This window comes from Sceloporus undulatus, chromosome 8, assembly GCF_019175285.1.
Source record: "Sceloporus undulatus isolate JIND9_A2432 ecotype Alabama chromosome 8, SceUnd_v1.1, whole genome shotgun sequence".
Taxonomy (NCBI): Eukaryota; Metazoa; Chordata; class Lepidosauria; order Squamata; family Phrynosomatidae; genus Sceloporus; species Sceloporus undulatus.
The window spans coordinates 21,031,205-21,056,265 of NC_056529.1; the positions used below are offsets into that span (position 1 = coordinate 21,031,205).

At 46.3% G+C, this 25,061-nt stretch overlaps 1 protein-coding gene across 3 annotated transcripts in view; it reads left to right on the forward strand.

Moving 5' to 3' along the window:
* Positions 1 to 25,061, forward strand: part of ZFPM1 (zinc finger protein, FOG family member 1) — a 101,461-nt gene that overhangs the window by 63,994 nt on the left and 12,406 nt on the right. For all 3 annotated transcript variants that reach the window (XM_042437957.1, XM_042437958.1, XM_042437959.1), the window contains exon 4: positions 17,652 to 17,785. In XM_042437957.1, the coding sequence (XP_042293891.1) occupies positions 17,652 to 17,785 (134 nt within the window). The remainder of the gene's footprint in view (positions 1 to 17,651; positions 17,786 to 25,061) is intronic.

The window sequence follows — 25,061 nt, forward strand, 5'->3', positions numbered from 1 at the left end:
AATGGGTCTTAGCCTTTAGTCTTGCAGATGTTGTTGATTTCAGATCCAAGAAGGCAGGAAATTTGGGAGTGGAAGTCCAGAGCGTTTGGAGAACCAAAACAACTCTGCCTAGACACCACCTGAATTTGAAATATCTACCCAGCTCTGAGAAGCCCTAGTTCTCTAAGAAGAGCCTTGGGTCAACACATCTGGTGGACTAGTTGTATCTCCAGTCTTATCCAGTTGGTCTCTTCTTATATTTAGAAGCCAAGATTCCTAGTCTTGATCATGGATGTTTGTATATCAGCTCCTAGAATCCATTTCTAGCATTTCCAATGGTTGAGGATTATGAGCACTGTGACCAAGCAATATTTGGGACCTAAGGCTGAAAACCACTCTCTGAAGGAACATGGTCTGGGTAGACTGTGGTGTACCTTCTTTGTTCCTGTTAAATTGTGTGGTGTACTGGCACTCCTGTTCCTCATCCATAGTCACTGATGAGTGCCAGAACCAAGACTTAGGCTTTGTACAGACTGGCACTTTGTGCCGGCCTGGGGGTGGAATCAGGGTGTCGCGTCCAGATGATGCACGCCTTTGACGATACCATTAGGACACCATGATGATGAGTGCCACTCCAAGGGTGCGCAGCATCGTAATGCACCTCTGGTGCTGTGTCCAAATGAGCACAGATGACACATGCCCTTGACGGCACCATCAGGCTGCCATTATGCCACACCTCTCCAGATGGCGCACCGCATCATGATGCTCCTCCGGTGCTGCATCCAAATGACACAGAGCCAAAGGGACACAATACAGCCACCCCACCACAGCTATGGTGCACTTTGGAGGGCACAAAAAGAAGCTGCTTTTTGCGGCTCCTTTTTGCGCCCTCCAGAGGCCTGATCGGGGCTGAAGAAGGGGCTGTTTGTATATCCCCTTAGTTGGGTAGAGATGGTGTCTCTGCCGCATTTCTGTCTGTACCATGCAATGCGTCATCTGGAACAAGAAAGTCAAGGGAAGGAGAGGGAAAAAGAGAGAGGGGGGTATTTTTTTTCTTCCCCGCTTTTTAATCTTTCCTGTGACCTTGTTCGCTGGAGGGGTCTTGGCTGCTTTAAAATTCTGATATGCAAATAGCTGATAACTATAATCTATAATCCTCAACTTGGGAGCGTTTGCAGATGTGGCTGCCCATTCCATTTCCTTCCTCTTCTCACGGCTCTGGCTTGTCAGCAAAACGGGCCCGTTCCACCCACGAGGAGCTCTTGAGCTGCCCACAAAGAGGTTGGGTTGGCATACTCCATCCAAATTGTGCCCCTGGAGTCTGAGGAGAGGGTTGAAGGTAGGAAGATCCAGAGTCTCAAAGGAGGCCTGGACTTATGATCCATCGGAGATCCCTTAGCCAGTAGCAGGAGGAGCCTTTTGGAACTGCTCTGGGAAAAATGGTACAATATATACTCAACTGTAACTCGACCTAGTGTATAAAGTCAAGGGTAGGTTTTGGGGCCAAAATCATGGATTTTGCTATGACCCGTGGATAAGTCGAGGGTAAAATTTAGGGGTATGTGACAAAGGCTCTAAAGGACGAAGCAAGGAAGACAATGCCAAACAACTTACAGAATTCCAGTAGGTGTTGCACTGGATATTTAGCAACCGAACTTGTGGCTCAACCAAGATACTCGGATCTCAAATACTTGGCAAGTTACTTTTTGGAACTGCACCTCCAACTGTCATAGCTGCTCAATGCACATTGGCATCGGCTGTTTGGATTGCGTTGTATAATTTGTTCTGCAACTGCCACTCCAAGAAGGCATTTGGAGTATGAATTCCCCATCCCTATCATTTTGAGTTGGGTGAAGTATGGTCCCAGAGCCACACACTACTCCAGAAGACTATTTTTATGGTCCTCAACCTCTATAGATGCCCCAGACAGTCCTTTTTGGTTTAAAGATTCTCTGTATCTTGGTTCCGTCATAAATCAAAATGGAGATGGTTGTCACAAAGTGAGAAGAAGGCTATGATTTGGAAGGGCAGCTTAAAAGGAACTAGATAAGCTCCTCAGACATAAAGATATAGCATGAAATATCAAAGCCAAGATCATCCAGGCTACGGTTCTGATGTCTATGTAGAATTGTGAAAGAAGGATGCTGAAGGAAGAGAATAATCTCAAATATGGTATAAGAAGGAGAAAAGCAACTTAGGGAAGCCATGGCTCTCTTGAATTTGCAAAACCTGAACAGGGGCAATGATCAGCACAGTTTTTGGAAGTCCCTCATTCATGAGGTCCCCATAAGTCAAATGCAAATAGCAACTATAGAAAAGGATGAAAAGGACAAATTGTCTCTCCTGGAAGTCATTAGGAATCCCAATTTGCCTTTTTGACTGCAGGGCAACACTGTTTAATACTTCACAAGTACCATTTTGAGAAACTGTATTTTAAAACACTTTCCCTTCTGGATGGAAAGAATATTCAAAGGCTCAAGAGGGAGGAAAAACTGGGGTAGGGAGTTTTCCTTTGCAAATACCCAAAATTTCCAGAGATTTGTACCTCTCTAGGCTGACCAGGACCTGTTATAGGCCTGTTGCATCGGTCGCGATGGGGATCTGCAATGGCGGTTCCTTACTCAATGGCAGTATCTCCCATGCAATGAGCGATGCCAAGACTGTGCAGATAGATCAAGCTGCCAGTGCATGCCCCCCTCCTGGTTCCCTGGCCGCTTCATCAGCGCAACCGGAGGGACCTCCAGAATACCTAATCACCTCTTTTTAAAAACCTCCTTCAAAATGTAGAGAGGAGGGGGAGAAATAATTGGAAAGTGTGCAGAAGCATCCTTCCCAACCTGTAACCGCGTCCCGTGTTTTATCATCCCATTTCCTTTTTATGGGCCGCTTTATTTTTGCACCCCATTAAATATTCAAATGAATCTGCCGACCCCTGGGCCTTTTTATGGGGGGCCGTTTGTCACTTTTTATTTCCTTTTTGTCTTGCAGCAAAGCACTTCTTTCATTAATTACTTTGCTTGGAGCGGCAGATGGATTAAGGAGCCGAATGCCTGGCTCTTTGCCTTGTCTCCTTTGAGACGTTAAAAGAGAGAAGGCTGCTGTTTTTGAAGTGACCAAGCTGGGTATTTCTCCCTTGAATGCCTCATTTGGGCAAACATGGTCTTGCAAAACAACCCACTGAAGAATTTTAACATATGTGGGATTGCAGCTCCCAGCATCCCCCAGACAGCGTGGCTAGTTTGGGGTCCTCGCTATTGCCATCGCTACCATCACCATCTTTATTTATGTTCTGGTTCATTACTATCACATCAACTTCAATTTATGGTGGTCCTATGAATGAGAGACGTCCAAGCCACTCTGTTATCACCAGCCCAACTCAGATCCTTTAAATCCAGGGCAACCATGACTACTTCCGCCTTACCAAGCATTGTTGTCTTCAAGTCACGTCTTTCCATGATATGTCCAAAGTTTGATAAATCCCAGTTTAGTCATCTTGGCTTCTAGGGAGAGTTCAGGCTTGATTTACTCTAGGACAGTGGTTCTCAACTTCCTAATGCCGCCAACCCTTTAATCCTCATGTTGTGGTGACCCCCAACCATAAAATTATTTTCATCTCGGTTCCTAAGACCATTGGAAATATGTGTTTTCTGATGGTCTTAGGTGACCCCTGTGAAAGGGTCCCAAAGGGGTTGCGACCCACAGGTTGAGAACCACTGCTCTAGGACCTATTCATCTGTCTCATTGGTGGTCCCTAGAATACAATCATACGTCTGCTTTGGCCAGGACAGACCTAGAATCCTGTGTCCAGAAGGATGGGGTTGGACTTTATGGTCCTTGGGGGTCTCTTCCAAACTCTAGGGTTCTCTGATTGTAAGGTTGAAGTATCATGTGTCTTCAGAGCATACCATGACAACCTTTTCCCGTATTCATCACTTGTGGTGGCAAAAGAAAACCCCACCCAACTTTTGTCGGGTTTCAGCAGCTGATCGCCTGGCGATTACTCCCAATTCTCCCTAACCTGGATTATTTCTGCAGTGTGGATGCAGCCCCAGTCGTGCTCAAAATGGAGGACGTTTTGGCATTCCTCCTGGATGGGAAGGTGGAAACGTAAGATGTGTCCTGGAAAATGCGGATGTCTGGTCACACCCTGTGTATGTGGGTGTCCATTTGGCCATGTTTCCTTTCAGACTACAACTCCCAGCATACCCCCTGGGGCTTCTGGGGCTTGTAGTACCACCCCAAAAGGGAAACGTTTGCAAGTTCTGGTTATAGTTCATGACTATAGCTATTGTCAAAGTCTCTTGCTATCTAATTAAAACAGCCCATTCTCCCTTTTCCTTTCCCCGACCTCTATTTTTTGCTCCATCTTTCCCCCCCCTCCTTCCTTCTCTCTTTCCTTTCCTTTCTTTTTTATCTACCCTGTGACTCCTGTCTGAGTAATCTCTCCCAGCCTGAAGTTTTCTGCGCAAACCTCAAGGTTTTTTATCAGGCGGCGCAGGGCGGGGTGAGCCCGGACGCCCCAGTTCTGATGGACAGGGCAGGACCGGCCCCGATCGTCCTGATTATTGTTTGCACATGTGTGTGCAAGAGTGTGTATGTGTATGTGTGCGAGAGAGACAGGGAGAGACCATGCCATGCGCCTGCATGCATTTTCTTCCCCTTTCACATTGGTATGTGTGGGTGGGAAAAATTATTCCAGCTATTTTTCTTTATCACTCCTAGCAGAGTTTTACGCCAGATAGTCCTATTTGTTTTAGATTACTTTGCTGGAGCAGAGGTTTTTTTGGGGAGGGTGGGAGTTCAGGCGTTGGTGAGAACCCGTTGCATGCTGGGACCCAGGTTGGCCTCTATACAAAGCCTAGAAACATCTTTTTTTACTGCCACTCCCAGAATCTCCTAACTGTCCTAAAAGTGGGACTTGCCGAAGATCAACCATTGGGTTTCATGGCCAAGCTCAGATTTGAACCCCGGTTTCCAGAATCATAGTCCAATGCTCAAACCAGTGGTTCCCAAACTTTAGTCTCCCAGATGTTTTTGACTTCAGATCCCAGAATTCCTGGCTGTTAGTCAAGCTGGCTGGGGCTTTCGGGAGTTGAAGTCCAAAACACCTGGAGGACCAAAGTTTGGGAATGACTGCACTAGACCATGCACTTTAGGTTTTGGATAACCTTGGGTTAAAAAGGCTTTGGGTTTGTTTGTTTTTCCTGGGGAAGCCCTACATTATAGTCAGGGGGCTTAAAGAAGACCACTTAGGAAGGGGATCGGGACACGGTGGGTGACGCTGGCACTGATAAGCCATGCGACGGTGGCAGCAGCATAAAACAGAAGAAAAGGCAGTGCAGAAGAGTCCTGTCCTTTTATTAGACACAATAACCCACCCCCCGGCGGGGGAGAGATAGGATCGCGGTTCATTCCAGGCCTGAATACGTCACCCTTGCCGCCAGGATATGATCAGACCCTCCAAAGGCCCATCTGCCTTTTGTCCCTTCTCCTCGGAGCTGATGGTATCGTGGCCCCGTCCACCCGGGCGCTCCTTTTTATGAGAAATTCTCTCAAAAGGATGGGTGCGGTGGAAGGGGGATGCCGGGGAATAAGACCTGATAGGGATGCGGAAAAACATAGAGAGGATCTGACAGAATGGGGCAGGGTCCTTCAGACCTTTTTAAAGTTCGAGAATTCGGGGCACGGATGGGAGCATTAGTTCCTTGGAGCTGGCAGAAGGGAAACTTGAGTGACACCTGCCTTGATCTGTGTGTATGAGTCTGTATTTGGACTTGTTGTTCACACACACACCACACACACACACCCATGCCATGCATTGCAGTGTACAATGATGGTTTCCCATTAAGCCTAACACATTTGATGCATTCATTGCAATCCATGCTTATTGTGCTAAATTAAATCTTATCTGCTCGATGCATGCATTGCAATGCACACTAATGGTGCGGAATGAAGTCTTAACACACTTGATGCATATATTGTGATATACACGGATGGTGTTCAATGAAGTCCAGTGCACTTGATGAAGGCAATGCAATACACACTATCTGTGTTCAACTAAGTCTAGTGCTCTTGATGCATGCATTGCAGTATACACTGACGGTGTTCAGTTACTGGATGCATGCATTGCAATACACACTGACGGTGTTCTGTTAAATCTAATTCGCTTGATGTGTGCATTGCAATACATGCTGATGGTGTTCAGTTAAGTTGGAATAAGATGGAAATGCTTTGAAGGCACACAATAATAAATATTAGGGCTTACTAGAATGGTATTGTGGTTTGAGCATTGGACTACAACTCTGGAAAATTGTAATAGGTAGGCCTTAATGTTTAGTGTTGTTGTTGTGCACCTTCAAGTCATTTCCGACTACAACTCTGGAAAGTTGTAGTAGGAAATGACTTGAAGGCGCATCACCACCACAACAACACTAAACATTAAGGCCTACCAGTATGGTTTAGTGGTTTGTACATTGAACTATGACCCTGGAGTTTGATTCCCCACACAGCCATGGAAACCAGCTGGGTGACCATGGGCGAGTCACATACTCTCAGCCCCAGAAAACCCCACAACAGGGTCACTTTAGGGTTCCAGTAAGTTGGAAATGACTTGAAGGTGTGTAACAGCAATAGCTATTTTAATAAACAGAGCAATAGCAGCGTGTATTAATAAATACACGCATTTCTCTGCTTTTCATTGTTTTTCCTTCCATGCCCATGTGTTTAACATGATTAGCTTGCTTTACTGTGGATTTACATGCTTGCATGCGTTGCATGTGCTTGAGGCGAGCGTAAAGCTCCCCTGCCACCGAAAGGACTGCTCCATGCCCGTGTCTCCCTTGGCTGTCACTGACCCTTGGTCTCGCCCTCTTGCATCCAAAGCTGGTGGCTGATGCCACACTGGTGCGCAGGCGGGTAGACAGGACCTGCTGCTGGCATTGCTGCCGCCACCGCCTCTCCACCGGCTTGGTAAGAGCTCCTCCATTAATGGGGTCAGGGTTTGCGGCGATAAAGATTTGCTGTTGTTAACTGTGTCAAAAAATCAATAACTTCCCCAGCGATGCTGGGCTGTGATAGGAGAGGAGAAATCCCTGATAGCTGGCCATAAGCGGTGGCGGGGGTGTGTGTGTGTGTGTGTGTGAGCATGAGTGCATGTCACATGGAGAAGTTTGCGTGGGTGTGCCAGGTGTGAGAGGACACCTTCCAGGTCGGGGGGAGATCTGGGGTGTGTGAGTTCCGACCCACATGCAAGAGAGGCGCACGGAGTGGGGTTTTTCAGTGCCTGGATGCCACATTGAAAGACGATTTAGGAGAGCGACTGGAAAGCCCCGTAGAGGGGAGGAAATGGCTGCCAAGAGGACAAGGTGAGGGGCAGAGCGCAGAAGATGGCAGGGGGGTGGGAGAAGGGGAGGTGCTATGGTTCCCATACTTTGCCCAACCCTCTTGGACTGGCAGTTTTAGCTGTTGCACTGTGACTGTGGCAAGGTATAACTAGGTATGCTGGGTTTCAGCGTCCAGGAACCAAAGACGCATGAGCCGCCATGTTGCAAGTCTAGAAGTTCCTCTTTCTGTCTTGACAGTGGCTCCCAGTCTTCCTTGAGCCATTGCCAGGAGAAAGTTTGGCTCGAAAGAGGACCTTTTCCGTTGGTAGTTCAAAGTTCCAGGTGCTAAAGTGGACAAATCATGGTTTTTTCCCCCAGAATGTCTTTTCCCCTTCTGTGTCCATGTCTGTTTGGGTTAACAGATTTCTGAGGAGAGAAACATGATCCATGGTCCACTTCAGCACCTGGATTGAGAGATGTGAAAAATCTATCCTCATTTTCCTCATTCATCCGACATCTTCATCCCATTATTGTTTCACATCAGGTCATGAGACTTGAAGTGTTTTCTTTCCTCTCTCCCTCACCCCTGTTCCTACACATTTTAATGCATGTTTGTTTCTGCGTGTGTGCATTTATATACGTGATATGGGAACCCTCTTTGGCAGTTTTGGCTGGCGCGCCATGACTGTGCCAAGGTATAACTGGGCATGCTCCTTTTCAGCGTCCAGGAACCAAAGACAGCCAAGGAGCCATGTTGCAAGACCAGAAGTACCTCTTCCCTTCCTGACAATGGCTCATGCAATATAATTTGGTGCATTTTCCTCATTGACTCAAAGGGAGCCTATGCATATTCCCTGCCCCTCCCAATTGCTTGCATTTTTAGCTTTTTGCATTTTAAAACTGGAACATTGTCTTGTTTGTGTTTTATTTGTCTGGAACCTTGTCCTATCCCCAATAAGCCTCTGTTGTTGTTGTTGTTGTTGTTGTCGTCGTCTCTCTTTTGGCCAGAAAGAAAAAGGGCTTTCCAGGGAATCTAGACCAGTGGTTCCAAACCTTTGGTCCTTCATTTGTTTTGGACTTGAGTTCCCAGAAGCCCCAGCCAACTTGGCCAAGAAGTCAGGAATTATGGAAGTTGAAGTCCAAAACATCTGATGGACCAACATTTTGGTCTGAAAAGGTTTTGTTGTTGTGAGCCTTAAAGTCGTTTCCGAATTATGGCAACCCCAAGGGCCATGAAAAATGCCTCGTGGGCCACATGTAGCCCGGGACCTCCCTTTCCGTAGCCAAAATAGAGCACCTTCCTTGAGGACAGGATCAGGAGAGGAAGGTCTGTCTTTAGGGAGACCCTCCTCTGTTGCTCCAAATCGAATCTACAGCCCCGATGGCTCCTTTGTTGCTCCCAGCGCTGGCCCTGATTTTCTTGAGCACTCGCGCCAGCAAAGACGGGATAATCTCCTTAGCCCCTTTGGAGAGATTTCCTTTTGTGTGGGAAGGTGAAGAGTGAAGACGTTGGGCTTGTACGCAGCTTTAAAACGCTTCCCCAATCGCCCCCCTCCATCTTATCAGGCCAGCGCTATCAAGCATCCTTTTGCTAGTTGAGTTGTCAGGGTGGCTTTTTTTCTTTTCTTCTTTCTCCCCCCCCCCCCCCCCCAAAGTACTATTTCTTCTTGCCTCAAGTTTGCAGCTTCTCAAAGGGGAAACTCTTTAAATAAACAGGATTATAACATAATATTTTCTTGGCCTGTTTAGTCCAGGCGTGGGATAGAAATCCAGCCCTGGGGACAAATGGCTCCCCCACCTCCGGATTGCACAGATATGAGCATCTCCATGGCACTCCAGTTGTTTTTATAGGTGTTTTTCTGTGGGCTTTTGGTGCTTTTGTAGGTTTTCCCTCCATTATGAAAAGTTGATACACCTTTTCCTTAGGCTTAGATTTTGCTTCTGCAGGTTGAATCTTCCTTAACCAAAGTGCTTGGGACCAAAAGTATTCTGAATTCTAGGTTCCTTCCCCAGATTTTTGAATATTTGCATTTGTGTATTGAGATATCTTGGAGATGGGACTGAAGTCTAAACACAACATTCACTGATGTTTCATATACACCTGAAGAATGCTGTGTTTAGACTTGGGTCCCATCTGCAAGATATCTCAGTGTGTGTGTGTGTGTGTGTATGCAACTATTCTAAAATCTGGGAGTGAAAAATAGGTGTTTCATATACACCTTATGCCTTTGGAGCCAGAGGGGTGTAGTGGTTTAAGTGTGGGACTATAACTTTGGAGACCAGAGTTCGATTCCCTGCTTGGCCATGGGGGACCATAGCCAAGTCCCATTCTCTCAGCCTCAGGGGAAGGCAATGGCAAATATCTGAACAAATCATGTCAAGAAACCCCCATGATTGGTTCTCCTTAGAATAGCCATAAATTGGAAACTGAGTTTCTGGGGGGGCACATTATTCTCATCCTTGCTCCGTGGCATCCAGTGGAGTCCTCCAATAGCAGTTTGGCAAAGCCAGGAAACAGCTCTGTGTTGGGATGCTACCTTTTCTTTGTCAAACTGGAGGAGTCCAGTTCCAGGACCTGATTTGGTGAAAGGGTTGAGCCCCTTGGAAAGCATACCTCCTACAGTTCAGACTCAAACCCAGAGCAGATGCAACCAGTGGCATCTCCACCCAGAGTGCATTGAAGGATGGCTAAGGAATGGCCTTGGCTCTCCTCTTAGCCCAGGACATGCTTGGCCCTCCTAACCCCACAATGGGACACCTCTTTTTGGGTATCACTTGGTGCAGACTGAACCCCCGCGCCCCCATAATGATGCCACTGCGCTCCACCATTGTCTGGGATGGAAGCCATTAGTGACTTCTGGAGCACACTAGACTTCGTGTGGCAAGTCTTGAATCACTCCTCATTTCCCTAATCCCACCCTAGTGCCCAAAATCCTTCTGCCATGCTTAAGAAGGTACCCTAGGGACCCCACAACCTTTCTTCAGGTGGCCTCCCCTTGCCTTCTTTCCTCCTTTTCTCCTTTCTCCTTTTTCCTTTCCTCCATTCCCTTTGTAACCTGATTATCACAAGCGCCCAGGCCAATACCAGCCCAATTTGGTTAATGATCCCGGAGATAAGAATTTATTCCGATAACTTCCAGGCCAGCTGGCTGGTGGGAGCCAATCGGATGCCGTCTTTGCCAGGAAACTGATGGAGAGATAAGATAAGGGCGGAATTGTATTAACCTGCAGGGTGGCGAAACGAGCGCCGACACCACCGATCCCAAGATTAGGGGCAGGTGAGACGAGCGCAGGCGCATAGAACGCGCAAGGAGGGGGCGGGAAACGGACTTTGTTCCTTGTGATAATCGGGGAGATTGGCTCTCGCCATTAGCCAGGCTGGCCAGGCTCTTATTAATAGATGTGTCATTATGGCCTCTTTTTCTTTTGCACTATTCTATGAGGATGGAAGCCCCAGAGAAGTGTGTGTATGAACTTGCGGGGTGCCATTCAAAGGCAAAGCTCAGAAAAGTGAGCCGTTTGGCCTGCAGCACCCAAGAATTCTTACTGGCAAGGGGATTGTGGGAGTTGTAATCCCAACCAGTCACTTTCTTGGGATTGGAAACCTTGGAGTTGCATGCTTGGAAAACCTGGGAGTGTTGCATCCTTCTGCATTTTCTGGCCCATTGTAGGATTCTATAAACAAGTGTGCCTGAAATAGCTTTTTCTCTCTCAGAAATCCCTTCAGCATAAAGCTTTATGGATAGAACTGAATGCACTCATCTCAGCATCATCTTCTACTTTCACTGCACTCACACTCAGCCATGTAAAACTCTGTCATTCCTTCCTTCCTTCCTTCCTTCCTTCCTTCTTTCCTTCCTTCTTTTTTATTTTATTTTATTAATTTATATCCTGCATTTATCCCAAGACTCAAAGAAAGTCCTCGCAAAACACAGATTAAAACAGAACATTGCTAAAATCAATTGCAACGGTAAAACAAAGCAAAAAAACCTTGGGAAAATTGAATAAGCGAACATGTTAAAAACAGCACCAAACTAACCAGTTTGAAATCATTTAAACACATCAGACAGAGGAAAGATGAACAGTGCTACAAAAAAAGTGTTTTGACAAAAAACAAGAACAACCAAACTCCTAACCAATTTATTTGTGCAAAGCCCAGTGTTTTCCCTGCGAAGATGTTGCTTTTGCCCACAAGACAAGTTCCCCACCCCAAAAAAGTCAAGGCTTTTTTGCACAAATGAATTTTTCACAAAAGTGTGAACATCTTTTTTAAAAGTGCACCAAAATTTTCACCATCGTGCCCATCAAGGAAGAACCTTCCAGATTGTGAGGCTGAAGGCTTTTATGACCGGCATCCATAGCTTTATGTGGGTTTTCGGGCCATGTGGCCGCCTTCTGGAAGAGTTTATTCCTGACGTTTCGCCGGCATCTGTGGCTGGCATCCTCAGAGAATATTCTCCTAAGATGCCAACCACAGATGCCAGTGAAACATCAGGAATAAACTTTTCTAGAACACGGCCACAGAGCCTGAAAAATCCACATAAAACCCAAACGTCTGCAGCTTGTTTGCTCTTACATGCAAGGATGAAATGAGCAAACACTTTCCTTCCTACCATCCCATGCATCCAAAGGGGCTTGATTCACCTGGGATGGACTATTTTGCTTTCCTTGTCTTTTCCTTGGGACAGGACTTGCTGTATTTGAGCAGCACTGTATTGGTGTCAGTCTGCTCTGCTGAGGTTTTCCATGGTTCCTTTCCTGGAACTTCCCACTGATCACCACCTTGGCTGCTTTTAAGACCGAGAGCAGTTCCTGTTCTTTCCCTCTGCCCCATCCGTTTTCTCTCTTTTTGCAAAATCCAGGGGGGGCAGAAAGAGCGAGCGGGTGGCTCTGCTTGGCTTGCCCTATTTTTGTCCCCCTGTGTCTGGAACGGTTTGCCTTCTTTATCAGTGGCTGCGTGTTTTCTCTGGTGGGGATAGATACACAGAAGATGGAGTGCTCTGACATGGAAAGTGTCAGGCAAAGGCTCTTATCTCGGAGACATGGTCTCCTGACCCAAACGCAACTGATTAGCCAGCAAGAAATGGGAGGAAGAGGAGGCGGAAGAGACGGGGGGATCGAAGGGGGCATGGGCAAGGGGAAAGGGTGGCACTGGGGCACAAAAGAAGTTTCTTTTCACCAAGTTGACCCAGACTTGCTATTGAGCACGAAGTTGGCTGCTTTCCCCCAAAAGTTCCCCCCGAGGCAGGAAGCATTTATGTAGGGATGAATGGTCAGAAACGTACGGGGGATTTTCACGTCCTCCTTCCCAATTGAAGAATAAAGAAATCAGTCTGTTTTTCTCCACTGTGGTATTGGCAGATCTGGGTAAATACATCCAAAAAAGAAAACCTTGCGTTGAAATTCTCTCCCTTCCCCTGTGTTTTGTTGTCGTCGTGTGCCTTGAAGTCATTTCCGTCTTACGCCGACCCCGAGGCAGACCCTATCCTGGGGTTTTCTTGGCAAGATTTGCTCAGAGGAGGTTTGCCATTGGCTTCCCCTGAGGCTGAGAGAGTGTGACTTGCCCAATGTCATCCAGGGGTTTTCGTGGCCGACTAACAAATTTAATAGAAGCACTTGTTCCCAGCAGAAAGACTAGGGCTGCATCTGCACTGGAGAAATAATGCAGTTGGACACCGCTTTAGTTGCCATGGCTCGATACTGTGGAAATCTGGATATGTAGTTTTGTGAGATATTTAGCCTTCTCTGTCAGAGAGCTCTGGTGCCACCACAAACTACAAATCCCAGAATCCCATTACTTTGAGCCATGGACATTAAAGTGGTGCCAAACTAAAAGAAAAAGGGAGAGGGTTGCCATAAGTTGGAGGTGACCTGAATCCACATAACAACAAAGTCTTGTATTTTTATTTTATGTTGTAATCCCACCTCGATCTGTAGGGAGATGTGAGAAATATAAATAAATCATATTATTATTATTATTATTATTATTATTATTATTATTGTCTCATCAAGACCATTGGATCCAACCAAACTCTTTTCCATCTCTGTTTTGGACCCATGAAACCTTTGCCTAGGGACTCAAACTTCAAGACCTGCTTTTATTGCTGCTACAAACCTTTGACACCATCTAAAACATATGGGTTTTCCTTTATCTGGTATGTCTCCTTTGCAAATGCTAATGTGGGACACAAAATGGAAGAGTGGCATTTATCAGTTGGAGGTTTTTATCTTAACCTATCCAGCCAGTTTTGCAGATGAATTCAACTTGCGGGAAGTGCAAAAGAGTGATTAAAACTATGGATGCCGGCCATGAAAGACTTCGACTTCAGGATTTAAGACATTGCAAAAGCCCCCATCCTTTCTGGGCAGATCTCCCAATGGCTCAGTGCTATTTTATGTTTGCTAATCCCAAATGGAGTAAAGCAGCCTAACTTGGGTGGGTGGGCTGGCAGTGGAGGTGTGGGGTCTCTTTCTGCTGTAAATCAAACCTAAACCTCAGCAAGATCTATCTAAACCAGCTCTGCTGCAAAATACTATACAGGCCATCAGATCTTCCCAGATCTTTTTGAAACCCTCACCGTGGAAAAGGGGGAAAAGGGGAAATATAAATCTGCTAAATGCCTGGGGTTCCTTCTGCAGCATAATTTTCAGTAACAATGAAACTGAGCACAGTCTGAATGATTCCTCTTTGTCCTTTGTGGAATTACAAGGGCCTCTAAGCTAGGATTGCAATGTTGCAGATGCTCAGTTTTTGGAATTATTATATTTCCGCCTGCTTGCTTATTTGTTAGCCTGCCTGCTTGCTTTTTTAGGTGTCCCCCCCATAGAGAACTCAGTACGCCGATCCTTATGTGAGCTTGGTTTTCTAAAACCTTTGTTGTCAATTCCAAAATGCAGCCCTCGGTTGTACAAAATAAAGGCAGGCATGTGGAGAGTAGTTTGATAGTTGAGACATAGGTTCCAAGAAGGCATTGCACAAAAGGAACAACAGCTTCTATGAGCAGAAGAATTCATTTTCCAATAATTCTGAAGCTTTTTGCAATGAGAGACTAGCCATCCTCTTAGGACGCATGCAACATTTAAACAGCATACAGTACCTCCAAAGTGTCCCAAAGCAGCTTTATTTTGGCAGTCTGTATGGGGCCACTCTTTCTTTCTTTCTTTCTTTCTTTCTTTCGCGTCCTTCGCGTCCATCACCAGGAGAAGGATTGGACATTCAGGGAGCTACTCATCACATGCCGCCCTTTCTCACCTTCAGGACTGGATGGGACAAAATAGGAGCCAGGGGTGTCAATAGGGGGGGTGCAGGGAGTACTGACCAGACTTGGTGACACCTTATATGGGGATGAACACCTAGTGGGGTGGTCACTTCCATCCATCCTAAGACACACACACACCCTGGCTTCCCCGTCCACCAACCATGGTGCCTCTGCCATCCATCTGCTCCCCAGCAGCTCCTTCTGGGTCCTACCTTTTCCCTTTGTTCTCAGCTTAATTTAATTGCTACAAATGTGAGTTCACAAGGTAGAAGTAGTTTGCACTCAATGAACTCAGAGGAGAGGGAAGAATTTTGCACTTCCCAGTAGACTCAGGCAAAAGCAAACTGCTGCAGCCTCTCCTAGCTGTGCGTTCTTCCTCATTAATGACACTTTCCTTCTTGACTGCATTCTCATATTGCATGGCCACATGTGTCCCATGTTCGTCTGTGAAATGTTGGAAGGCATGGTCTAAATCAGAGGTTCCCAAACTTCGGTCCTCCCCCTGTTTTTGGACTTTGACTCCCAGAAGTCCTAGCCAGCTTGGCCAACAATGAGGAATTCTGGGAGATGAAGTCCAAAACATCTGGGAACTACTGGCCTAAATTAATTCTCAACAACAACACCTTGGTGGACATTTACTTCGTCCCACGGTGGCCTCTCTTTGGCGACCGCTTGCAACCGTCAAAGGAGAAGGAAGAGGAAAAGAAATGGACAACGGGGCGGGAGGGAGGGGAGAGATTCCTGTTCCTTGGCATTCCTCCCTGAAAAAGGGAGTCTCCATTTGGCTTCATTAGGACCCTCAGCTTTGAGAACTGTAATGGCCTTGATGGTCCGATAAGCCTCTCAGTTTAATGGGCAAGATAACATGTAAATCGGGACCGGCCTAAAATGTTTTAGCTGCACCTTCATCTTTCAACGGGCAGATAAGATGGCAGCTAAGCAATACTCCGACAGATAGATGTTAAGAAGGAGACTCTCAGTGCCCCCCCTTGTTTGCACATCTGAAAGCAGAGAAAGGGGCTCTCGTTGGCAAAGCCCTCCAGAAGAGGTGTGCTCCTGGGGAGAGATGGAGGGAGGCACAGAGGGGAGGCTGGCTCGGATCCAGCTCTGACTTCCTGCATGGGAACAGAGGCCTTGAAATCAGATTGCGCCGTTCCACCGATGCACATCAAACGCACCGCAAAGGTGGACAGGGGAGGAAAAGGTTCCAGAAGGCTAGGCCTTATCAAGGTGGCGGAGGAGAGAGAGGAGACCATCTGCACTCTTTGCTTGCTGCCCTAGCCAGAAAGGAGGAAAAAATGTGATGATGATGATGATGATGATGATGATGAGTTCCAGGTCCAAAGCTGAGCCTTGTCAAACAGTGTGAAAGGCCACTTGATTTTGGACTACCAGAACCCCATTTGGGAGGGAGGAGAAGCAGGAGAAACTGCTGGGGCTTGCAGCCCCCCAAAATGGTATTTTCAAAGCATCTGAAAAAGTGAGATGGCAGAAGATTAATCGGGATTGTCTCTACCAACATAGAACAGATGGAAGGGATGCGTTAGTTTACTGCAATTAATATAAAATTACTTTTTACTTTGGACTCGGTTTGCAGCAAGAGAAGTAAGCTGAGGACAAAGGGGGAAAGTCTGAGGAAGAGAGAGAAACTGGGACATCTTAAAAGCATCTGGGAAAGTGGGATGGCAGAGGATAAATTGGGAGGATATGTTAAGCTGGAATCCTGCTAGTGTCTTAGACTTGCCTAAATTCTCCGATGGAAGCAGTTGGACATTTTTGTTCAGTGCCAGAATATCTGCATTCAGTTCAAGGTGGGAGAAGTAGAGTTTTGCATGTCTTGCCAGTTTGAATGGTTGCACCTTGTGTGAGGATGTACACACACATTGGGTTGCATTCAGTTGAACATTTGGGCATGCCTTTGGTTGCGCTGCATTGCCGTTCAACCATGTGGCTTGTGCAACACAATCAGTGGGCAACTAATGTGCAGGGATTCATGCTATGCTGGTTGTGGGCATTTCTGCAGCCCGCAGAGATCCTACATTGTGATTGTGTGGTTTAAATCTCTGCTACACAACTGCATTGTAGGATCTTGACTTTACTCTTTGCAGGCCACAGAGATGCCCACAAAGATGCCATAACAGAGTCATAACGGTGGGGATTATGACAGCAGAGACAGCATCTCTGATGGGATCATCGCCTTTGGTGTCATAGGATGCAGAGCGTCCCATTGTTATACCAAAAGTCATCAGGCAGAGTGACAGATATGTGGGTAATTCTCAGAAAATGTATGTATTAGAAGAAGAAGTAGGCATATTTGTAGGAGGGGAAAGGCCACGGCTTAGAAGGAGATCCTCTGCATTGTACTTAGTAGGTCCCATTTTCAATCCTCATCTTATCTAGGTAGCTTTAGAGAAGATCTCCCACTCCTCTGGACAAACAGTTGTGGAGATCTGCTGCACAATATGAGCTCCAGCCCCCATATCACGCCCAAATGCCTGCATTTCCCTCTGCAAGTCCTCTCAAAATGGCAACAGGACATCATGTCACATCGCTTCCAGTCTCCATTTTGAGAGGGACTGCAGAAGGAAGTGTTTAATGTTGTGATGTAATATTGTATGTGGATGTTTTAACATGTTGTTAGCCGCTTTGATTGTTTCATTACAGAAAAGCGGGATAAAAATTAAAGTTTTATTATTAATTTTTTATTTATTTAAGGCTTTGGGGTGTTTGTGGAGGTATTTTCACATATTTTGGTGTGTTTGGGGGGGGGTCTGTGCGGTTGGGCCCTTGATATGCATGGATTCTTTATCCACTGATTCAACCATCCACAGCTTGAAAATATATATATTTTAAATATATATAAAGTCTAAAAAGCAAACCTTGATTTTGCCATTTTATATAAGGGGTGCCATTTTACCGTGCCATAGTATTTAATGGGACTTGAGCATCCACAGGTTTTGGTATCCATGGGACCACTGTATTTAGTTTTCATATGATGTAAGCCACCTTAGGTCTGATGCTGGGAGAAAGGTAATTAATTAATTAAAATCTCTCTGTCTTCCTCTTTCTTTCTTTCTTTCTTTCTTAAAAGCTGAACTGGAGCTGTCAACCTCTGAAGGGGAGAGCAAGTTGCGAGCCCAACAGAACGTTCCAGCAGGATTGTCCTGGGGTCCGTACCGGGGGAATATCCAGAGCGACCCTACATCTCCAGGACACAACGAACCGGTAAGGATGCTGAGAACCTGGAGCATGTCTAGAGGAGGGCGACCAAAATAATGAAGGGTCTGGAAACCATAAAGTCCTATGAAAAGAGGCTTGGAGAACTGGGTATGTTTAGCCTGGAGAAGAGAAGGTTAAGAGGTGATATGATAGCCCTGTTTAAATATTTGAAGGGATGTCATATTGGGGATGGAACAAGCTTGTTTTCTGCTGCTCCAGAGAACAGGACACAAAGCACTGGAGTGAAGCTACAGCAAAAGAGATTCTACCTAAATATTGGGAGGAACTTCCTGGCAGTAATGGTTGTTCAACTGTGGAAGATACTCCCTTGGAAAACATTCAGGGGTAACTTTGTTAGCCGTTTCACAAATACAAACAAAAATCCATTGGTGATGCCTTTCTTGGCCAACCAAAATGTACAATATATTTGTTGCAAGCTTTCAAAGCTCCCCGGGCTTTTCTTCATCAGGCAAGATGTAGCAAACCAAACAGAAGGAGAAAAAAACCAGTTGGTGATGTTAGTCAGATGCCTGCATGTTGTAAAGGTGATTGGGAGGATATCTTTTTCCCTTGTGGTGTGGTGAAGTTTCCTTCTTTGGAGGTCTTTAAACAGAGGCTGGATGGCCAACTGTCAGGGGTACTTCGATTGTGGGTTCCTCCATGGCAGGAGTTGGACTGGATGGCCCTTAGGGTCTCTTCCAATTTTATGATTCTATGGTAAGGGTCCTCACCAGAGAACAACTGGCTAAGATAGACAGAGAGCATCTTTCTTGTGGATCCTCTGGCTGGGGGGTTCTGGGAGTTGCCATCCACAAATAGGATAACGTTTCCAAGCTCCATGGCTAACAGCACCATACAAAGTGGCCATCCACAGGTGACGGCATCTCCTGCGCAGCTAATCTCATTAGCGCAGCTCACGGCAAGGCTGCATCCTATTAGCGCCGGTTTCTTGAAAGCCCTTTTCTGTACAGACCTGGGATGCCTAATTTTGAAATCCCAGCTGGAATGACGTACCTGCTGGCCTTAATTTCTAGCTCCGCCGCTGTCACTCCGTAGGACCTGCGCCGTTTAACCCGCAGCTGACAATTGCGAGTCCATGTAGGCTGCAAGGTGACCAAGACGCAGGTGAAGCCAAATGATACAGGATTTAGGAGAAAAGAGAGGCTCTCTGTGTGGCTGAGCATCCAAGTAATAAATGGGATTTAGGTGAAGTCTGAAAAATAAAATAATAATAATAATAAAATTTTTATTTATATCCCGCCCTTCCCACGATCAGGGCGGCTTACATCAAGTTAAAAACATAGTCCAATTACAACAATTTAAAAATACACAAGCAATAAAAAACCATAACAGACAAACAAAAAGCCCCATAGCCCAACCTCTTGGCCACGGAAGAGGAGGGAGGCCCACAGGATTTTATTCGGGGAATGCCTGTTGGAACAGGAAGGTTTTCAAGTCCTTCCTGAATTGGGCCAGGGTGGTGGACGAGCGGAGCTCAGTGGGCAGCGTATTCCAAAGGGCTGGGGCAGCCGTGCATGTACATGCGCACAGTACATGCTAAGACTGGAAATACAATGGTCAGGCTGTAGAGTCGGTGCACTGAACCTTCGACTCCAACACCTCTATTTTTCTACTCTCTTACTTCAGCCCCTTCATAAATGGAAAATAGGTCTTAATTAGTAATAACAAATTTCCTGTAGTGAAATATTAGCACAAGGCATTTCATCACATCAACAGGCTACTTAGATTGACAGAACGTCAAATATAGAGTCGGCCTTCCATATCCATGGATTTTACACCCTTGGATTCAAGCATCCACAACTTGAAAATATTCAAAAAACAATAATAATAATTTCAAGCAAACCTTCCAAAAACCAAATCTGACCCTCCTGGGGTCTTAGTTTGGTTTTTATGGACTTCTCCCAGAAGGTACCCTTCCCACTGACACCATCATTTGGAAGCGTTTCCCAGATTTGGGATTGTTTGACCCCCTGTTCTCAAGTGTTGAAATGCCTCTTCTAATGTTTTAAATTCTGGAAGGAGGAAGCTTGAAGCTAAAATATGCTGGTATTTTGGAGCTCAATCCCTTTTGTTCGTGGAAACTTCTCCAAAATTGAAGGCAGTCCTCAAGTTGGAAGAGGTTCCCTACTCTTGCAGTAGAAGACATCTCCATTGGTCCTGCATAGAGCTTTAGCTTTATTGTTCTTCTCTAGTTCTTCTCTGTTCTTCTCTCAGTCTTCTTGTCTTGTTCCTTGCTTTTTAATATCCCCCCCCATGTCCCCCAAATTTTCTCTCCTGTCTTCCGGTCCCCTTTCCATTCCTCTCTTCCTCTGGTTCTTCATAGGGGGTTGGACTGGATGGCCCTAGTGGTCTCTTCCAACTCTATGATTCTATGATTTCTTGGCAGAAGAGTCCAAGGAATTTGAAATCAAGATCTTGTTCCATAGACAGAGGACTCTGGGGTCGTGGGGTGTGTTCGCGTGGGATATCTCTTTTTGTGCACCACGTTCTTGTCTGATTCCAATAAAAATATTGCAAAATCTCTCCCTCTCCAAAAACAAAATCCCACAAAGTGATAAGAATAATATAGCAACGTGTACAACAACAGGCTTAGGGAGAAAAGTGCTGGGGATACGATTTATCACTAAGTGCAGAGAGTTCTGAAACACCCTGGAATACATATATTTATAAGGGAGAGAAGAAAACAACTCCCCCCTAAAAAGCTCAGATCTACATCCGCAAACGAAATCAGGCGCTTAAGATGATCCATCCTTTTTCGGTCCCCCAACATAAAAAAGAAGATGGGATAAAGCAATGTGTTTAGGGACTTTCGTGGGATCCCAGTTCTGGCTGTATATAGATTTAGGGCCCTTTCATCTCCGTATGGACCGTCTCCCCACCATTTGAACCCCCAAACATGTGTTCCCCCAAAGTACCCTCTATGTCCCCCAACCAAAGTTGCTGTCCAAAGCCCTTTGGCCTGGGGAAGATCTAGTTTCCCCTTTAAAAAGGGAGAAAAAGAAAAGGGAGGTGGTGGGTCTCTCAGGAAGCCATCCAACTCTCCCCAGTGATGAATACTGGGACGCACAGTCTTGGCTTCTCCTCTCCTTTCTCTCTCTCTCTCTCTCTCTGTCCCTCAACTCCCTCGCCGTTTTTATCTTTTTGCCGAATTAAATCCTTGATTAACCCTTATCTTGCCAGCTTGGCGGCTATCTCTCCTGTGGCGCCGTATGTCCAGACAACCGGTGCAGGATGATTGATTTCTTAAAGATATGCCTGCTGCTTTTTTTCTGATACTTCATTTATTGTCTAAATATTTTTGCTCCCATTTCAGCAGCTTCCCTTATCAAGCTGTGTTGATGATTCCCAGCCCTGCCTCTCCTGCCTGCCTCCCCACATCTTTCTTTCTTTCTCTTTCTCTCTTTCCTTCCTTCTTTCCTTCCTTCCTTCTCCTTTCTTTTCTTTTCTATTCCCTCTTACTTCCCTTTCCCTCTTTCTTGCCCAAAGATGCCAAGATTGCCTGGTCTCAGTGCAGAAAGCAGCTTTCTTGTTCAGAAGGCAGGGATAAAGGATAAAGCCATAGAGAGGGTAAGAAGAACCAACAGATCCTGGGGTTTTCCTGGCAAGATTTGTTCAGAGGAAGTTTGCCATTGCCTTTTCCTGAGGCTGAGAGTGTGTCACCCAGTGGGTTGCATAGCCAAGTGGGGAATCGAACCCTAATAATAATAATAATAATAATAATAATAATAATAATAATACCACACCTCTCCCAAAGAATCAAAGTATAACATAAGACATAAAAATAAACCCCTCTGAACTCCTGATCTCCAGAATCATAGTCCAACACTTGAACCACAGACTAAAGTGTCCAAGCATCTCTGTAAAGCAACGCATGCAGGCCTGTGGCACCAACAGGATTCCTTCCATTTTGAGGATTGCCCTCCAAAAAAAGTACCATTTCCAGACAACGGTCTGGACAGATACTGTACAGTATCTATCTCCTCTCTTTGCCCCAAGGAAGCCTTTTCCCCCCACCTTCCTCTCCTGCCCCACATGCCGTCTTCCTTTCAGGACTGCTCAGTTCCTCCCGAAGTTTTAATGATTAACTGGCTGGATGGTTCTCCTCTGCCTTGTTTGGCGAGGGGTCTGGACTGCCCCAGATCCAGCGTCCCAAGCGGATGTCGCTCGGATCCAGTTTCCGATGGTTATCGGGGCCTCGGCAGATACAAGACACTGACCTCTTTGTTCAAGGGGAGAACAAGGAGAGTTTCTCTGCCTCCCTTCTCCTGCCTGATCCCATTTTGGTGATGCAAGGTGGCTGGCATGGGAAAGGTTGTGAAAGGAGCCATGCCTGAAAGGAGCCACACACCATGTGCCAGTGTGCATCTGTCGCAACCTTTTTATACTCCCAGACACCACAGAGGAAAAGGTTTGCATGCAGAGGGAGGCTCCGTTTGCAAACCAGGCTGGAAAGGATGTGCGGACCGGCAAAGCGGTCTCCTGAAGTCACTTTTTAATTGATGTCGGAGGGGGAAAGCTTGGGTTGCAGCTGCACTGCAGAAGTGATGCAGTTTAATTAATGCTAAGTCACTGTAAATAAGAACTGGGCCCATTGAAATTAGGGACCTTTTGAACCTGTACAAGGCTGCACCTGCACTGTAAAAATATTCCAGTCTGACACCACTTTAATTGCCATGCTTCCTGAGATTTTATCAGAGGAGGTTCTGGGGCTGAGAGAGTGTGACTTGCCTATAGTTGCCCAGTGGGTTTCATTGAACCTCACCTGTTGGTAAAACACCCACAGGATTCCAGCCCAAGTTTTTGATGCCATTGCCTACATCCTCGATTTCTCTCTGGGCACAGAAGCAGAGTAAATTAAAACAGCTGACATTTTTGCATAACTTATCCAGGGTGCCTTTGTTTCAGCTTTAATTGCACCAAATGTTGATGATACGAGGTGATAGGAGATGATTGTTTGTTTGTTTGTTTGTTTTTGAAGTGTCTAGCATTTAAATCCTTGAGGAGGGATATAAAAGCAGAGGGAAGAGCTTGGTTATCAGAAACTGGGAGAGGGCATCTCAGCAAATGGAAAGGACTGAACCTCTCTGTTTTGCAAACTGGTGGCTGGGGAGGGTATGGGGAGAGACCCAAAACTGGACAGGAGATTCTGTACATCTAGTCATCCTGCAAAGACAGCAGAACTGCAACCCTGCAGATAGAAAGAAGTGTTTGGCAAAGGCTGAGATGGGTGGAAAGGACTGAACCTCTGTATTTAGCAAACTGCTAGATGGGGAAGTTATAGGGAGAGACCCCCATTTGGACAGGGTATTCTTTTGCATCCGGTCGGCCTGCAAAGACTGCTGAGTTGCAACTCTGCGGGCAGAGGTTCTCAGATGGTGAAAAAGACTGAACTTCTCTGTTTAGCAAACTGGTAGATGGGGAAATTATGGGGAGAGACCCCCAAGTGGATAGGGTACTCTTTTGTATCTGGTCAGTCTGCAAAGACTGCTAAGTTGCAACTCTGCAGGCAGAGGGAAGAGCATAGGAAAGGCCAAGGGAGTTCTCAGATAGTGGAAAGGACAGAACCTATCTGTTTAGCAAACTGGTAGATGGGGAGGTTGGGGGCAGAGACCCCCAATTGGACAAGGGCAGGGGTAGGCAACCTGCGGCCCACAGCCCGGCAAGACCTTGGAACTGGCCCCAGCCCAGTCCTGCCGCCGATTGCCGCCGGGGCCTTTGGCGGACAATTGTCTATAGAAGCCTCAGAAACATGCATTTATATTAACATTTTTTAAAAAAATCAGCAAATTTTTTCGCATGTCCTCCATTTTTTTAAAAAAGTGACTTCCATTTGAAAATTTTGTCCTACATTTGTCCTGGTTTATTTATATATTTAATTTTTTTAAAAAATTATTTAATTATTTATTTTTTGGCTTCGGCCCCCCGTTTGTCTGAGGGACAGCAACCCCGCCCCCGGCTCAAAAAGATTGCCTACCCCTGGACAAGGGTGTTGTGTGCATCTGGTCAGCCTGCAAACAACCGCGCGTTGCAAACCCGGCAGGCAGAGAGAAGAGCTTGGGAGAGGCAGAGGGTGGAAAGAACTACACCTCTGTTTATAACAGCGGAGGTTGGGTGTGTCGAGGGAGACACTAGGTGTCTGGTGCATCTGGTCATCCAGAGCTGCAACTGGACAGGTGCTCTGGGGCATCCGGTCAACATGCAAAAACTGCTGAGTTACAACCCTGGAGGCAGAGGGAAGAGCATGGAAAAGGCCAAGGGGGTTCTCAGATAGTGGAAAGGATCGAACCTCTCTCTTTAGCAAACCTGTACATGGGGAAGTTATGGGGAGAGATCCCCAGTTGGACAGGGCATTCTGTGCATCCAGCCAGCCTGAAAAGACAGCCAAGTTGCAATCCTGTAGACAGAGAGAAGAACTTGGGAAAGGTGGTGGGGCTAGTGGAAATAAGTGCACCTCTGACTAAAATAGGGGAGGTTGGATGTGTCGAGGAAGAGACCCACAACTGGACCAGGTGTTCTGTGCATCTGGTCATCCAGAGTTGCATCCCGCAAAGTCTGGGTTCCAGCAAGGCTCAGCAACCAGGCTGGCCTTAGTGTGGGTGGGTGGCCACAAATAGAAGTGCTGAATCAGTCGATCCAAGCGATGCATCCCTCCTCCAAAAGAAAAAGCCACCCACGTGGACACGCTTTCAGTGGCACGCTACACACACGAGCGCATACAGAGCCAGTCCCGTGCACACTGGAATTTGAAATGCTGCTTTTTCTCGCACCATCAGCAGAAGTAGTTGCGTGTATGTGTGTGATAGAGAAGAGTGTGCATGCGTGTGTGTGTGTGTGTGTGTGTTCGTGTGTGTTTTTATCAAGCTGTGAGCACTCTGCTCCTTGGAGTGATAAGCCCTAAACCGACCAAGACTGTCAGTCTGAGTTGGAGGGTTTAGAAATATTGGGACGAATAATTAGATTTCATATCGTTACTGCTGCAGCCATCGAAGGATCAGGCAGATTAATTTTTTCCCCTCTCTCTCACTCTCTCTCTCTCTTTCCCTCCCTTCTGCTCATTAATATTCATTAGCGGCACATGAAGGTAGAAGAAAGTAAAGTCCAAGCGCTAGCATACTTGTGGCGGGGGAGAGGGCATTATCCAGGAGGCCAACGGAGCTGCTCTTGAAAGCCAAAAAAACCTACCTTGCCCACACTCCTTTGTCTCCCACCTTTTATAAGAAAGTGAGGGTCTTCTCCCATTAAACTGCCCACGTCTGTCACT